The sequence below is a fragment of the Leptonotus elevatus genome, chromosome 17, assembly GCF_054856555.1.
Source record: "Leptonotus elevatus isolate MCC_2025b chromosome 17, RoL_Lele_1.0, whole genome shotgun sequence".
Classification (NCBI taxonomy): Eukaryota; Metazoa; Chordata; class Actinopteri; order Syngnathiformes; family Syngnathidae; genus Leptonotus; species Leptonotus elevatus.
The window spans coordinates 6,163,623-6,181,501 of record NC_141255.1 but is presented as its reverse complement, the minus strand read 5'-3'; the positions used below and the strand labels follow the sequence as shown (position 1 = coordinate 6,181,501).

General features: G+C 39.8%; 1 protein-coding gene across 4 annotated transcripts; it reads right to left on the bottom strand.

Moving 5' to 3' along the window:
• On the bottom strand, positions 1 to 17,565 carry frem1a (Fras1 related extracellular matrix 1a). Of its 4 annotated transcripts, none has more exons than XM_086060315.1 (36): positions 17,444 to 17,565; positions 15,520 to 15,888; positions 15,332 to 15,426; positions 14,929 to 15,221; positions 14,664 to 14,854; positions 14,008 to 14,331; positions 13,820 to 13,928; positions 13,569 to 13,700; positions 12,269 to 12,613; positions 11,963 to 12,105; positions 11,137 to 11,333; positions 10,912 to 11,002; positions 10,595 to 10,762; positions 10,312 to 10,520; positions 9,396 to 9,489; positions 9,051 to 9,303; positions 8,768 to 8,944; positions 8,505 to 8,690; positions 8,124 to 8,320; positions 7,858 to 8,059; positions 7,597 to 7,741; positions 6,940 to 7,081; positions 6,677 to 6,872; positions 5,198 to 5,462; positions 4,705 to 5,119; positions 4,432 to 4,633; positions 4,216 to 4,360; positions 4,025 to 4,154; positions 3,215 to 3,287; positions 2,824 to 2,973; positions 2,151 to 2,335; positions 1,950 to 2,072; positions 1,677 to 1,808; positions 1,429 to 1,541; positions 1,201 to 1,286; positions 1 to 369 (listed from the first exon to the last, which is right to left on the bottom strand). In XM_086060315.1, exons 2-36 carry the CDS (start codon positions 15,751 to 15,753, stop codon positions 167 to 169), a joined length of 6,345 nt encoding a protein of 2,114 aa, XP_085916441.1. In that variant the 5' UTR covers positions 15,754 to 15,888; positions 17,444 to 17,565; the 3' UTR covers positions 1 to 166. The 4 variants fall into 4 exon arrangements, with proteins under 4 accessions (XP_085916441.1, XP_085916444.1, XP_085916443.1 ...); XM_086060318.1 differs by having other exon boundaries at positions 2,824 to 2,970; XM_086060317.1 differs by lacking the exon at positions 17,444 to 17,565 and adding an exon at positions 16,926 to 17,029.
• Positions 17,566 to 17,879: the final 314 nt, after the last annotated feature.

Sequence of the window (17,879 nt, the reverse complement as noted above, 5' to 3'; positions counted from 1 at the left end):
CGTATATAGAAAATGTTGCCACAGTTTAATACATCGGTAGTTAGGTCAAACAAATAAATAAACAAAAAATATGATGCAACAAATGTTTTGGAGGCTTTTTACTTCCCCTGAGGTTGTATTGGTTTTCTAAAATTGCATGACATGGATAAAAAGCCCGCAAATGGATTCATAATTTGATGGAGCATATATAGCTGTGACCTCGACCCGTCTCGCAGTCCCTTCTTTGCCACTGTGCCCTCCTCCACACCAGGACACACATTTTGCTCCCTTTCACGATTGAGGGTGAAGGTGTCCTGATCCAGTTCGTGTGATTGACACTCTGTCCATCTGCCCACATCCAAGAACCTTGGGTGTCTCTCTCATTAAGGCCTAGAGCGAAAGACAGGGTGGTGGGGGTAGGGTTAAACATTTAAAATATTAAATGCTTGTCAATGCTTGACTTTGAGACACAATACTAACCTTTTGCAAGTCTAACTGCAAACAAGAAATGTCATAATTTTTTAAAGAAATGTACTGTTTTTAATAGGGGTGTGCCAAAAAAAAAAGATTCTCGTAAGAATCACAATTCTCATTTTGTATGATTCAGAATCAATTGTAAATGTCCCAAAATCGATTTTCTTTCAATTATTTTATACCATCTTGCCTTTGTCTGTGTGTGCTTTTATTTAGAGCGCTGTTCATGTTGTACCCGATTTGGCCACTTAGGGGCAGTGTGGTTCCATGCGGTCTCATACACTGTTAAGTTGTAGCCACATTAGAGAGTAGAAGGAAAAAGTCACGATCAAGTTATTCCAATAAAAGTTGTTTTTTTTGCAGTGTTGTGCCGTTCTTTTGAGTGATAAAAGTGCAGCCAGTAGCGCGCTAATTAGCATTAGCTAGTCAGACTGGAGTAGATCATTACGATTCCTTGCACATCTATAGATTGAAGCAAAAATCATTGTCAATCAAATAATTTTGAATAAAAAAAATCATTCTTAATCAAAAATCGATTCTGAATCAAATCGCAGACCCAAAAATCGGAATCCAATCGAATTGGGAGACATTCAAAGATTTCCACCCCTATTTTTTAAGATACAATAATACCAATTTTTTAGATTTCATTTATATAGCACTTGCTTTGAAAGTATGCATACAACAAAACAACACAATGAGAAGCGTAGCGACCGGAAAAAAAGAGAGAAATGTTTTCACTGGACACACCAATCCAAAACGGTTTCCTCCCGCCAAAGTCCCACAGCCAATCCATGTCACGTTTTGAGAAAACACTTGCAAGGGTACCTTTATATCTGGAAAAAAAAATCAGAGGACACTTGTTGTGGGTGGGTCTGGAACATAATCCCCATGATGAACGGGGGTTCCCTGTATCTTAAATGACCACACATTTCCCTCCTCTACCGATTATTTCAGAGCACCCACACGCAACTGTACCTCTCTTTACAGTTTCGACTTGCCCCGCGCCATGACGCTTTGTGCTTCTTGTTGAGGATGTAGCAGTGGCCACTGTGAAAGGTCCAACCCGGAGGGCACAGTGGAGAGGCCACCTGTTTGGAGGCACACCGTTGTTTGGTGTTTCGGGACAAGCGGACTATTTCAAGTCAATTTAGTCAGGAATAAACAACTGGACGGAGATAAATTTGTGAATGCGGAAACATGTGGACGTTACACAACCCAAAGACCTGGTCTGATGGCATCCAGGATCTCCAGGAGACACCGTTGCAATGGAAGATCTGATTGGTAGTCTGGTTGAAATGCAGGAGTCCCATCACTTGTGGCAAACACGGCCTTGGTACAAAATTATTAGTTGTAGCCTAGTATAAGAAAAAAAAGAAGAAGAAAAAATCAGTGTTCTGATATTTCTTCCTAACCAGACCGTTTGATATTCCAAAAGGTTCAAGTTACATTATGATGATTGCATTACTGAGCAGTGTAAATCCCATCATTTCACTCACATGTCCACTTTTTCTAGGGTTGGGGACTGTTCTCCGAGGGCCATGCTTTGAATTTATGAGCTCTGCCGATGCCCTCTGCTTACTTTGTCTGCTAACGACATGAATCTTTGCCCTTTTTCCTTTCTGAAAATAAAAACCACATGAGTCATTGTTGGCCACTTCAAAATAAACGTAATAAGAATAACAATTGGAGGTACTTACCGGTTTGGATTTGCTTTTAACCTTGATGTTCTTTTTGGAGAAGGCTACGTCTTTATGGATGGATGATTTTGTGCCAAGGGAGAGTTTCCTGAGCCTTCCAGATGAATTCTGAGTGTATTTATCGGACGGAATTGTCTTTTCTTTGAGTGTAGATGCGGCATGTTGCTGGTATTGCTTGCACTGCCCTGCGGTTTCCATTTGAGGATGAATAATAAAACATGCACTTGATCCTAACACGGCGTATTAGGGCTACGTATAAATATATATATATATATAAATATATATATATATATATAAATATATATATATATATATAAATATATATATATATATAAATATATATATATATATAAATATATATATATATATATATATATATATATATATATATATATATATATATATATATATATATATATATATATATATATATATATATATATATATATATATATATATATATATATATATATATATATATATATAATTTCTTTTAGGGGGGGGGCAATATTCAGAGGGGAAAAAAATCGCAGATTTGACATTTTATTAAAAAAAATCTCGCAATATTAACCTCCCCAATCACTCAAAAAATATTTATACGTGGCCCTAATACGCCATAGTATGATCCTTTCAATATATACAAAAAAAATAATTAAAAATCTGAAATATTTACCTCTTCCCTGGTCCTTGATGATAACTTGAGCTTTGCTGACGCTGGCAATAACGGTGCCTTCTGGAAGAACTAGAAGAACTTCAAATACTTCATCTGCCTCTTCAAGTTGATCCTGAACAACTTCACTGTTCCAGATCCTCAGTGATACTCCTTTCCAAAAGCAGAAAAAAGACCACTAATTTTGAAAGGATGTGTGCAAATGCAAAGCAAATAATTGTTGGGCTTAAATAGGGCCAAATTTGATTTGTTTTCCAAAGAAGGTTTTTTTATTTAGAATTTTTGCAAATGTAGTGGCCATGGTTCAAATTAAATGCTTTCAAAAGTAAAATCACGGCCGGCCAATTATTTTTGTGAATTGTGAATATTGCATGAAAGAAAAAAAGGCGTATACCTGGATCAAACTGTATAAGGGAAGATGAGCTTGAGAGGAAATCTTTCCCTGCACTTGCAGTCATCTCGTTCACCTGTCATGAAGAGACAAGACAGAAACGTAAAGGCAGGTTTCCGGGAAGACTCAACAACTCCATATCAGTGCCTACCGATTCAAAACGTGGTGCTATTAACTCATTCACTGCCATTGACGGCTATAGACGTCAAAAATTCATTTGAACTATTTCTATTAGTGTCACATTTTTTTTCCACTTTTGTTAACAAGTGCATGAAAACCTGGAAAAAAAATTATTGTACATTTAGAAAATATATAAAATTTGTGATTACTCTTGAGTTAGTCATGTGATTAATTACAATTCAAAATTTTAATCGCCTGATGCCCCCAATTAAAAATATATATAATAATTAGGGGCGTCAGATGATTACATTTTTTCAATTGAAATTAATCGCATTACTTCAATAGTTCACTCACGATTAATCACAAATGTTATATCTGTTCTAAATAAACAATATTTTTTTCCCTAGGTTTTCATACTCTTGTTAACAAAAGTGGAAAAAAATGTGAAACTAATGGCAATAGCCGTCAATGGCAGTTAATGAGTTAAAGTCAATCTCTCCACTTTAAAGCTGAGAATTTTTTTCAAGAACCCCCTCATAATCCCTTATGCCAATTTAACATGGCATGATGACACAACATTATTTATTGTAAAAATTGTATATTATGTACCCCCAAGTTATGGCTCCCTGGCCCCCATTTTGCGAACCCCTGCTCTAAAACAAAACAACCGATGACATATCTTCCAGACCAGACCTTGACAGTGACATAGGAAGACTCTGCTATATTTCCTTTTCGAACGATCTCCACCGAGACCCTTTTCTGCTCCTCATTCACGCAATATTGGCCCTGGGACAGCTCAACACTGGACCACTTCAGTTGTAGTCTGCGAGACAAAATGAGATGATAACCATCATGTGGATATCATGTCGATCTTTCAAACATACATGTGAGACGGTCCAGTGTTTCCGTGACGATCTGACACCCTGAATTCCAAGCTGTCTGACAGAGACTCCATCTCCGGATTGATGATGTAGACAATTGCTCTCCTGTTCAGATCCATTTGCGAGACATGCTGCCGCGCGAAACCACCTAAGAGAAACCAAAGCATCAGATTGCGGTTGTAATCCAAATCGCGGTGGGACAAAAAAGACACTCCTGACCTGTGCTGATATTTTCGAGGTAACCAAAATAGGGCTGCCGGACAATGGAAAAAATCAGCTCCTCCTCTTTGCTGTTGGCGTCTTTGGCTTTGAGCTCCCGAGATGACAAAAAGATGCCATATCGTCCATCAGATAAAAGCTCGGCCTTCCAAAGGGGGAGAAGCTTTACAACCTCAGGACATGATGTATCCAAAGGCTCGATCTGCAAGTACATTTCAAAAGGGGCACTGCGAGTTTGTGTCCAAACTATTGAAGCGTTGTCATTTACTGTACCTGAATGATGAACGACAGCGGTTCAATATGTAACTTCCCATCCAGCAGGACGCCGCGATTGGCGCCATCCGTGGCGGTGAACTCAAATCGGTCGATCTGCGACTGCTCTCCGTTATGCTTGTATGTGACCTCTGACTCCTCGATGTGCCGCTGGGTGAAAGTGGAATCCGCTGCCAGCACGGTTCCGTGTAAAAGCAGCTGGCCGTGCCGAGGAGGCTGCAGGAGTTTAAAGACCAGAGCACCGCGTGCGGTGTCGGGGTCGGTCATGGCAAGACGGTCCGGACTCAGGATCATGGCGGACCCTTGAGGAATTACAAGGCCATTGTTGGTCAATGACGGCAGGATGCGATCCACCATTTTCACTGACACCTCCAAAATTCCCTCGCGGCTCGTCTTCTTGTTGTTAACAACAAACCTGCCAGATTAAAAACAGACTGTTTTGTAAAACCTTCCCTAAAATCTAAAATCTTCCCCAAAGGTTTCTAAGACTTACTGAATGGTTTCTGTGGGAGCGCTTGCTTGCTTGTCATGCACATAAGCCACGCGGTTTGCCGCAATGTCCATCTGGCTGAAGGTGGAGATAGTGACTCCAGGATGCTTGGTGTTCTCCAAATATCCATGAGCTGCCGGAGCGCTAATGACAAACAGCAGCTCCTCGGGCCGGTCTGCGTGGTCTGTGGCAAACAGCACGTCGGTGGTGAGAACGACGCGACCGCCACGGTTGACACTCACAGGCCGGGCAAATATGGCAATAGTTCCTGGAAAAATAAGTAGAGTAAAGCATTACTTTGCCGCCGTCTTGTTTAGTGCCAAGGAAGTATGTTGAAGTGAATTAACACATTGACGGTTATAGACATCAAAAATTCATTTGAACTATTTCTATTGCTTTTTTTTATATTAATATTAACTTTTTTTTTCCACTTTTGTTAACAAGAGTATGAAAACCTAGAAGAAAATTATTGTACATTTAGAACAGATATGAAATTTGTGATTAATTATGAGTTAACTATTGATGTCATGCGATTAATTACAATTCAAAATTGTAATCGCCTGACACCCATAATAATTAAATAACCTTTTCTTTAAAAAAATTAATAAAATAAAAGATTATCTTTAAAAAAATGTCTAGGTTTTCATACCCTTGTTAACAAAAGTAGGGTAAAAAAGTACAACTAATAGAAATAGTTAAAATTATTTTTTGACGTTTATAGCCGTCAATGGCAGTGAATGAGTTAAGGAGCCTCATTTAGACAAAAGTAGTACCTCGCCACCATGTTGTGACATCTTGTTGCCAAGAAACTACAGCCTACTGTTTCATTTCAATAATAGTAGTGTTTGCTGCCATCTTGAAGCCTTTATAGGAAATTATAAACCTTTAAGAAGAGGCATTAGTTACAAACTACCGGTATTTCCGGCAGTTCTTGGTCCCAATTCTACGCAAATCGCATGGGAGCACTGTACACTTACTTAAATAATGTACCCAAGAAGAATACAGATACTGGGAAAATTATATTTAAAGGGAAGTCAACTCCCCCCCCCACCCCCCAAATTCTTGACAACAATATGCTTTATGCAGCCCTGCTAGTCTAAATAAGGTATTCTGGTATCGTGTTAGTGGAAAATGAGTTAAGCAGCTAAATCCAGCAATATCAATATCTGAAGGCGGCCATTTTGCCACTTGCTGTCGACTGAAGATGACATCACAGTTGCTCAGGGCTCAGGCAACGACCAATCACAGTTCACCTGTTTTCTGAAGCCGAGCTGTGATTGGTTGCACCTGAGAGCCACAGCAAGTGGCAAAATGGCCGCCCCCTGAGATGGATGAAAACGGCTGGATTTTGCTGCACAACTCATATTCCACAAATGTAATATTAATCATAATGTCATGTTTAGACTAGTGAGGTCACATATAACATATTATTGTCAAGAAATGTTTAAGGTTGACTTCCCCTTTAAGGGAATATTGAAATACCTTTTTGCACATGTTTGACAGATATATTGAACTGCCGTGAAGGAGACCGATTCTGTCCATCAAAGAGGTAGAAAACAAAATGGTCCCGTGTTGTAGACCCGAACGGGTCTCTGTGCACATAGCGCAGGTGATTCATATCCACCATTTCCTGGGTACAGTTTTCTTCAGCCGCCAGTGGCAGCCAGTTTTGAACATGCTGTGATAAAAGGAGTCCCACTTAGGTGAAGGTCTTATTAAAAACAGAAATACTACAGTACACAAACCTTTAGCTGTAGAAGTCCTTGGGCAGGTACGCTCTTAAAAATGTACATGACCTGTGAAGAGGGAGTGTCATGATCCTGAGCGAAGAGGGTTACACTGGTTATGAGTCGGGCCTCTCCTGGTTCCACTTTGAGTCCATTGTTTCTGAAGACGGTAGCATAGCATGTTTATCATCACACATATGGAGTCGTTTTTATAACAGTTCCACTGAGGTTTTATTTGGGTTATCAAAAATGGGTTTAAAAGTCCTGCCCAGTTTCACTGAGCAATGTGAAATTTTTTGGTTGGCATGTCTTTCATAGAACCTGCGATTTGGTCTGATTGCTACAAAAAAATTTGCGTTGTATTCTGTGACGCTAGCTAGCAACATGAAATTTTGTTGTCATGTCTATTAGGGGGAGACTCACAAAAAAAAGACGGAAAACTCCATGCCGCCAACAAAAAAAAATGCTACAATGAGTGAACAAATGAAGAGTTGAAGCGGGGTCCCAAAACAGAGCCCTGGGGAACACCACTTTTTCAAAATTCAGTTTATCTTATCAACCAACGTAATTTGCCTCCAAATTGACAGACGGGCGACACTAAAATCGATGATTTGCCCTAAAACATGCAACTCAAAGAACTCACTTAACACGAGCATTTAAATCTTCTCATCGAACCTTATTAAATGAGGCTTTTCATCATTGACAGCCATTACTTCCACCATCACTTGTCTTTGAATTTTGTGGCTGCCATCCATTAACTGGATAGTAAAGCTGTCCTCCAAATGTTCAGAGTCGTCGTGCATGTACGCCACAGCTTTACCTGCAAGACGGTGTAAATACAACGCAGAAAGAAAAAAAAGAGGTCCATACCAGCAATGATTACCTTGTACACAAAAAACAAAGTTATGTATTGACATAACATCGACTTAAACATACCGTTTGTTAGCTCTGCCATTGAGAAGTCAACAACAATGGATTCCGAATTGGCATCCTGTTGTGTGTCAATGGCGCGCTGGCGAATGATATTGCCATGCTGAGGGGGTTTCACAACGTGGAAGAGCAAAACATTCTTGGGGACGTCAAGATCTGTTGCATTTAAAACAGACAAATCCAGATGCTTCATTTGTCCTTCTTGTACCTAAACAGAAAGCAGTAATCAGTGGACCGTGTGAGCGCAAATGAAAAAAAAAAAAAAAACTCACCTTAATATTTCGAGCCACAAACTCCGGAATCTCGTCATTTGTTGGGTTGACAACAATGTTGAACGTTACTTGGGTAGAGCTGAATTTGCCGTCTGAGACACAGAGGATTAACTGATCGCTCGTCGGCTCTAATTTTTGGTGCCTGGACTGCACGTAGTTGATTCGACCAGCAACGATGTCGCTGTAAGAACAAGCGTCTGGGCAAAAGAGAGGAGGAAGGAACGCTTTTTTTCCCAAACAATCGCACAAAACCTTTGAAGCTGTGTTAAAGATTGTGCGGCCAGGAGTTCATCAGGGTCAAGAAGTGAAAGGTTTTAGACTCCAAACTTAAACCCTATAGAACACGTATTTTAGAATCTGGATGTAAACCAGAATCCTTACCTATGCTCATACCCATGTTGCTTTTCTCAAAACCAGGTCTCGGTAGAATATTTTCAAGGTAGCCAAACTGAGGTCGAGTAACCAAACTGACCACCAGCTCGTCCACGACCGTGTCCACATCTGCCACCTTCAAATGACTGGCTTTTATCTGGGCTCTCCCACCTTCATCTGCCACAAATATGTCTCCTAAACGGAGCAAAAGGATTTTGGTTACCGTCTAGACGTCGACATCATGCATTCGTGTGACGTCAAAAGGGTCCCACCTGTTTTAATGGTGGGCGGCTGGCTGTTGACGGGGAGAATGGTGATGTGGAGGTCATACGCTGGAAGAGATGTTTCTGGGTTTCTTCCACTGCAGCATAGCGCAGATTTTTCAGTTTCTCCATCAGAAATCACAAAAGTGATGGTGTCATGGTATGGAGCGAGTCCTATCTCCTGCCCTAAAACCACAACCACAAACAACGTTTGTTAGTTGTCACAGAGGTGAGGGACTAAAGTTACGTCATTCAACTGAATTATTTCTTTCTGTCTGGCATTGCTGCTTACCCGTGTGCTTGTAGCTGATAATGCCTGCGCCGATGTCCGCCTGAATGAAGTTATCGACGACGAGGCCGTTTCTCAGCACCAGCCCGTGGTAGGGCTGTCGCGCAATCAAGAAGGTGAGGCTGTTGTTGTCGGTGTCAGCGTCAATTGCATAGATGTACTCGGCTGAAATGACGATTGTCTGCCCCTCGTCGCACATAAGCACTGGTTTCAAACCGGCAACCAACACCGGTACCTCATCGTTGATAGGAGATACCTAAAAAGAAAAATAACAATGGCAGTAAGTGCTCGTTTGGTGTACTTGATCGAGTGACTCGCCATGTAATTCTCTCTGGTGCGCATACTTACGTTCACTTGCAGAACCAAAGTGATTTTATTGGCACCATCAGTTGCAGCCAATTCAATGCTGTCGTCCACACTTTCTGAATTGTCATGACTGTACCTGAAAAGACGGTAACAAGAAAACTGTAACATTATGTTTTTAACTCATTCACTGCCATTGATATGGCTGAAAACGTCAAAAATGGATTTGAACTATTTCTATTAGTTTAACATTTTTTTCCTCTTTTGTTAACACGAGTATGAAAAGCCAGATTTTTTTTTATTGTACATTTAGAACAGATATGAAATTTGTGATTAATCGTGAGTTAACTAGTGAAGTCATGCGATTAATTACGATTTAAATTTTAATTAACTGACGCCCCAAAATTTTAATAATCTTTTTTTTTTTTTTTTTTCATTCACTACCATTGATGGCTATAAACGTCGAAAATGTATTTGAACTATTTCTATTATTTTTTTCCACTTTTGTTAACAAGAGTATGAAAACCTATAATTTTTTTTCATTGTACATTTAGAACAGATATCAAATTTGCGTCTTACGATTAATTACAATTAAACATTTTAATTGCCTGTCGCCCATAATTTTTAATAATCTCTTTTTTTTATGAATTTATGGCAGTGAATAAGTTAACAGACGATAAAAATTACTTTTACGTTCCCGTTTTTTTAAATACAAATAATTACATGTACATTCTGAAAAAGTTCCCATTTATTATTATCTTTTTGTATATAAATTTCTTATAACAAAAATGAGTGCAAAATTTTTGCCATCAAATCCTGAGTAACAGACAAATTTCACTAATTTAAGTGGTTGTCAGAGCGCCCTCCAGTGGACATAATTAAACTCAACAACTAACTTATTGGAAAAAACTGCCGTTTGTTTCCTACCACAGAAAAACCTGACAGAATCAAGATAACTAACCTAACTCTATGGCTTGTCAGGTCTTGCAGAGTAAAATTTTGCCCAGACTTTAGATGAAAGCTGTTTAGCCGCAGCATCCCGTGCTGCGGTTCCCTCAGAAGTTCCAATTGCAAGGCTTCGTCGACAGAGTCCACATCTGACAGACGCAGGTGTTCTGGGCCAAGCCAGCACTCACCACCCTCGTCGACCATTACAGGGTTGGTGATGACCTGTAAGAAGAAGAAAAAAATAATTTTAATTGTAAGAACGACAAGATCCTGTTTTGGGTGTTGCCACGCTGTACCTGTGGTGGTTGGTTGTCTACTGGTATCACAGTAATATTAAAGCAGATCCCATCAAGTGTTTTGCCGTGTTGATTGGTTACTGAGAGGACAAATTGGATATAGCGAGGAAAGGGACCAATATCCATAGTTGGAGGCATGTAGGCTACTTTCATGAAGTTGATGGCGTGCTGAGAGATTAGGAGACGATAAAAAACAATCCAAGAAATGAAGGACAGTGTATGAACTAAATAAAGTACAGATCAAGCTGAGCGTCATTACACATGGCCCGACTCATTTAGTAGTGTGAAATCCAATTTATATTGGTTGTCCAAATTACCTGTGTGAAGAGCCTCAACACTGGCGCATTGGTGTCTTTGGTGAATTTGGGTATACTGTCCACGAGGAATAACCTCCCTGCATCCTCGCTGCTACTCATAATACCACAAAAATCACATGGAATATTTATTCAAAATTTCAAGGTTTGATTTTGATAATTTCTCTGCTATAATAGTTTTACCAAAATACAGTACCAAACAAAAATGTGTGAAATTTGCATACTGACCTGCGATGATCATGAAAGAAAGGTTGAGTTGTAACCGTGTATGTCAGATCACTGTCTGGTGAATCCTTGTCTACAAAGTGAAGGTGTCGCTGTGTTATATGCACCACGTCTGTCTCTTTCACCACAAGACACCGTCTGGCGCTCGGAACCTCTCTAGGTGGTTGGTGTGGTACCGGCTCAATGTGCAACATGACTACCTGCATGTGAAAAAGATGAACAGCTTAATTTGGTTCATTGTACTACAGCAGGGGGCAGCAACCTTGTCAGAAGAGCCGTGTTTTCTATCTTTTGTTTTTGAATTAATTTATCTATTTATTAGAATTTTTCAATTTTTTTTTAAGACTTTTCTGCCTTTCTGTTAATTTTCTGACATTTTTGGTAATTTTATGAACATATGGTAATTTTCTGCCTCTCTTCTTCCCTTTTGGACATTTTTTGGACATTTTTTTCCTATTATTTTTCATGGACATTTTATGGTACTTTTCTGCTTTTGCTCTTCCTTTTTGGACATTTTACGAAAAAAATTTGGACACTTTTAGGTATTTTATAAAAACTTTTACATCTACTTTTTGTCTCTCTTTTTCTGACAACAAACATTTTTACTATTTAAAAAAAAGTTTTTTATTTAATCATTAATTCAGTTGAAGAATATTTTATCTAAAAATAATAAAAATAATTATGTTAATTTAAAAAATATATTTTTTTTTTTTGGGGGGGGGGGATTCACAGGGAGCCAGAGAGGGACATAAGAGCCACACGTGGCTCCAGAGCTGCAGATTGCAGACTCCTGTACCACGCCAAATGCACAAACTGCAACCATTTATACCTGGGGCTCTGACAAGTTTGGGGGTTCTTGGAAATCCGACAGCACAAACTCAAGGGAGTCATCAAACCCCTCATTCCCCGTGTGTCGATAATAAATCATGGATTGAGAGAGGTCCCTCTGCAAAAAATTGCTGACTGGGTAACCTAGAAATAAACAGGAAAATTGTTGAACCTGGGATATGAAGTCTAAAACAGGTAGACCAAGCAATGTAATGTGACCACCTGCAACCAATGATGGCCACGCGGTTGCATATCATCAGCAGGTTTATCGTACATTCATGTGAACAAAATCTCGTGTTTCTCTGACCTGTTAGTCCTGGTCCTGGGAACTTCATAATCTCTCCCACCTGTGGAGGTCTTGTGATGTTAAAGAGGATGTAGTCGCTACTGGAGTCCATATCGGATGCCTGAAGGGCAGTGCCTTTTAGCAGAGTTGTCTGACCCTGGGACACCTCTAGCAACATGTTGGCAATGAGGAACGGAGGGCTGTCGTCTTTCGGGAGGATCTTTATGGGGAACTTGTGGCGGGTCTGGTGGTGACCATCAGTGATGCGGAAGACAATGAAGTCACCGGTGGAGTCGCTGTCGTCGTGGTGATAGAAAACGATCCCGGCTTTAATGTCCCCGACGGTAAACATGAAGCCCTTTCCACCTAGAGATAGCAAACAGCATGTTAACTGTGATTTGTATAAATTTGAGCACTTAAATCCCCTCTTAGTGCAGTTACTTGAAGGCCCTTTTGGGGCAAAAAATACTTTTACCCCATATGGGGTATTTTGTCCAAAATTTGGACACTTTTTGCAAGTGTGATAACCAAGTCATTCATTGGTATTATTTGTATTTTATTTTAAACTTTTGACCACTTAAGATGTTCAGTGACATCAGACCTATCCATACATATGTAGTTTTTATGTATTTATTTATTTTTGATACCCTTTATGGACAATAAAATTAATATTGTGCAATCAACAAAACTATAATATATATAAACACATTTTGTCTTTGACCACGCACGTGCGCACACACACGTCAAGCACACATACGCGTGCGCACGTGAGTGTTCCTGCATCCACAAACACACACACAGGCCTGTTCTATCAATCCCGTCCATGTTTGTTTTGGTGCAACTATGGTCACGTGGCAAAGACATACGTCAGCTCAAGTAAAAATAAGTAGCTCTTTAGCGCCACCTGGTGGATTATGGGTTTTAAGACTCTCAACTCACATTTACCACCTTTAGTCTAAAGGGATAAATTGGGGGTAATCATGTGAAATGCATCAAAACATGCAAAATGATGATTTTATAGTGAGAGTCAATGGGTCCAAATTTTGTACAAACACCCCTTTTCGCACTATAAATATTTGGCTCCCACATATATTAATGACTAATACTGATGGTTAGAATTTAATTTCAACATGTTGGGACAATCTGGGTGAAATTTCAGTGATTTTTTTTATTAATATGCTTTATCTATGATATTAATCATCATAAAATGTCAAAATTAAAGTTAAAGGACTTTTTAATTTATCTTAAGAAAAATAAAAACACTGAAAAAAAAGCAATTTTATAATATTACTAGAAAACAAACGGAACATAACCATGACACCTTTGACAGTCAGTCTTCCATGCAGAAGGCCATCCACAGTGACAACACGGACAGCGCCTATGTTGTTATTGTCCACGATCTGGAGCTGCTCCCACGTTATTGGACGTGACTGACCTTCTAACAGGCTGAGACCTGGATGACAAATTGTGCATTTGCTCAAATAAATCCAGAGACAATTGCTATAGTACAGTTTGAAGTGATGTCACTGAATAATGAAAATGCTAATAAATAATTCACTAAACGAACCATACCCATATTCCAGGAAACTCTGGGCGCATTGGTGTCAGCATTCCTTATGGACATGTGCACAGTTATTGGTGGGCTCTTTTCGAAGAAAAAATCATGAACCTCGATTTCCATCTGTAAGAAAAGATTCTTAAGCTCCATTCATCCCACCGCCACAACATTTCATACAGTACATTTGCAAAGGAAACACAACCTCAAAGTGCCTGCGCTGGGTATGAGAAGAGTTAGGGGGCTGATACGCAATGAACATGCTATTTAAATCCAACCAAGTGAAGGAATAGACCGGGCGCGTTTGGTCGGAAAGATGAGTGATGAAGCCATCTGAAGGTGCGTTGGTGATGTTAAAAATCAGCCTCTCTTGCGGCGTTTCCTCATCCTCCCCGTCTAATGTGGCAGTCGATAGTGGTGTGAGGATGAACTGGTCCACCTCCAAGATGAACGTCGGCATGAATGACGCCGCGGGGGGATGATTCGCCTTAGCGCCTGTAATCTGTACCGGAATCCAAATCTGTTCAGACTTTGTAAGAAAATAAAGCCGTAATTAAAAAAATGTCAGTAAATCTCATACATAACTCACTATGCATCTTCAAGGATTATTACCTGAAATGTGAGAATTATGAATAATAAAATTTTAATTACACAAAATTCATTCCAATAATAATGAAAAATAAAATCTCCAAAATCTAATGTTGCTAAGTGGAACTGACTTCAGGGGTTGAATATGAAAATGGCGTTCCCCAGAGCTCTGTCTTAGAGCCCCACATTTGTTTGATTGCTGCATCGTATTTTTTCATAAATTTAGTGCATCTCTACTATAAAGCAACTGTAAAGACAACAAAGTCAAATTGCCTGATATATATTGCCACTCCTCGTGTCTTTGAGGTCAAGCTTGATTGCAATGTAATCAATGTCAGGAGATGGAGGAGTCATGTGCTGGTATTTCAGCCCCATCACTAGGAAGTCGTCACAGGGAACTTTGAAGAACCTGATGAGCTTCACACCCCTCAGGCAAACATCAGAATTACATCTCGCTGGATCTTCTGGAATTTTTAAAAAATTTCACATTAGTTTTAAGAGACATCGCAGGGAAGACTTTCAGCATGAACGTCATTACCCTCAACATAGCGCAGTGGCTCGTCCCCTCTCTTGACAGCTTCCACTGGCTTTCCGGTAACTAGTTGCCCATGAGCTGGCAGATGAGTGTCATGGGTATTGAGTTGGATGCTACACTCTAAGCTGGACCGCCTTTCATAATGGAAGGACAGCACATTGCCATCAACATCAGCAGAGATGCCAAATAATGGGACTTGCAAAAATTTCGGTCCAAGCTTGATAATACTGCAGTCGGGATCCACGATGTTAACGCGGAGAGAAAAAAACTCAATGTATGTGTCGGTCTCGGTGAACCTGTTTACAAACAGAATTAAGTGAAGCCCCGTTCATCACAAAACACAAAATAATCTGCAAAATAAATGGGCCACAATAGTGCGTAACTGTGAGGAACACTGCTGACGTACCTATACAGTCGAAGCTTGACCGTGTCCTCTGTTAATAGTGGGGAGCCATTATGGACATACTTGACCTCATTCTCACGATAATGGCAGCTAAACACCTGGAAAAAGAAGAAATAAAAGTATTTCACACAGAGATCCTGCAAAAGCCTATCTATTTATCCACACAGTTTCCTTGTCTGGTGTTTCATTACCTGAGGCAGGAATTTCCCCACTCGTTGAGTTATGGGCTCATTTAACACCACTTCCACTTTGCATGCATCCTTTTGAATGGGGATGAGGAACTGCAGGTCACCTTCCCGGAGGTAGGCCGACTGACCCCGTCTCACCTTTAAAGCCGTATTGACTTTTACAAGGGAAGCGTTGCAAGTCATCCCGAGAAGGAGGAAGGGAATCAAAGCCAAGCGTTGGCCCTTTGACTTCATCATTGTTCTTCTCGTCTGAACAAGTCGACACGGCTAAAGCGTCATTTTCAGCCGTCGCCCTCAAAAGAGATGTTCATGGTCGTTTTGACCGTCCTTGGAAATCTGTGACTTGGGGATTTTTGAGCATTTCAACAGAAGCTGTGTAGAGAGGAAAAGGAGTCAATAAGATGAGTGCAACAAGAGAGGCTAATGGAAGCAAACATTTAAATTCATCGCAATATTGATATTTTGTGTTGCAACATTGAACCCAAACATTTAGCTGTGACAGGAAATAGGTTGTCCACCCTTGTCATCGCACCAGAATGAGACCTCTCACAATGAGTTCCTTCAACCGGGGCGGGCACCTTGTAATTAGCCTTTACATGCTCTGGCTTGTCCCAGTGAACAATTCAACCTTTATTACAGTAAAGACAATGCTTCAAGTCACATTTTATCATATGGAACAACTTTGTAAAAAAAAATAATATGCCACCACCAAATAAAACTGAAATACACTTCATCCTTGATTTATTAATAGCCTACCATAAATAAATAATAATCCGACTCATTTCAAAGTCATGTGACTCGAGTTCCTCACCTCTTCCCACTTGCCCGTCTGTCCAAAATGAACAGATTAAATTGCAATGGATGAAATTCCCTCTGGCCCCCAAAACTTCTCCGTTGTGGCGCCGTCTGCGCTCCAAATGTCTGGCATGCCATAATCGAACTGCTATAACCACAGATTTCAGGGTGCCTGGCATAGGAGTGCTCAAATCAAAAGCCACTGCTACACACAGCAGCAGAGGAATGTTAAGTGTCACGCCACAAAGTGTCTTTGTTCGGATGGGAAGCTCAGCGGCATCTTTTTTCCACAGCACCTCTTTTCACCTTAATAATGACAGAGTCCTTCACAACTGCCACTTACTCCCAAGCAACTATCATTTGGATCAACAAACGGAACACTGTTATACAATAAAGACATACGAGAGATGCAAACCCAGTCTTTCCATAACTTAATAACTTAAAACGTAAATAGTATAACAAACTATGATCAAATTCATCTTGCAACATTACCCTTAAAAATAAATGGAAAAATGCGTAACTAACAACCCAAGCTAGCTCCTCCCCATCGACATACAAAGATGTTAGCTAACATTACAGATATCAAATTGAAATTGCAATTGATTGGCTGTTACCTTTTATGGCAGTGTTTCCTTACATCTATTGAGCCAAGGCACATATTAAAAAAACACAGTATACTAAATAATAAGGACAGTCTTTTCTTAACTTTAACCACAAATGTAATTGTTCCTCATGCCACTAAATGTGCCTAGCATAAGTAGATGAACAGAGACACATTATTGGTAGTAAAAGAACAAAAATGCACTGATCAATTAAGTGATATTTGATCATTTTTTGTGGTTCACCTGAGGATCCAACACACTATTGTTTTGTAGTATGCTATTAAGAAACACACCGCTAGAAAAAAAATTTGATGCACCCCCTTACTTTTTTTTTAGTCTCAAAACAATGTGTAAAAAATATAGCACACAATAGAAACTTTTAGTGAAATCACTGCAAGCCAATACATGATGTAAATGTAAATGGAGTGCGTGCAACTATAGTTAGCAGCTTAATCAAGAAGCAAACTAGCATTTGGCATAAAAAATAAAAATAACTTGCCTGAACTTTCCAAATATAGACATGTCCTTACCTGTATGGCACCTCCTCTGCTACTCCATTATTCGCCAGGCCTGCTCTACTGCTCGTCTCTATTACACCTACAGCATTTGTTTTGGGCCACAGTGTCAAACTCCACCTCTGACGAGAGGGGGTGGGGGAACCGCTGAGAGGCCTTACTAAATTGATGGGGTTGTGTTGGGGGGGCATGGACCATGCATTGGTTAATATTTTTGGGCTCTTTAAAGCAATTCCTAAGATCATTTTGAATGTCTTAAAGCTGCTCAAAAATATCTTCTAATTTTCTATCTAATTAGCAGAGTAACACCGTAGTTCTTCACAATGGGTACTCCTGTAAACAAATAGTTTTCAGACAGGATTCGGGTTCGAATTTCCCACCCTCTGTCTGCGGATGTGACGTCATGCGCATATTGTGTATGTGAAGAAGAAAAAAACACGATGCATAGACC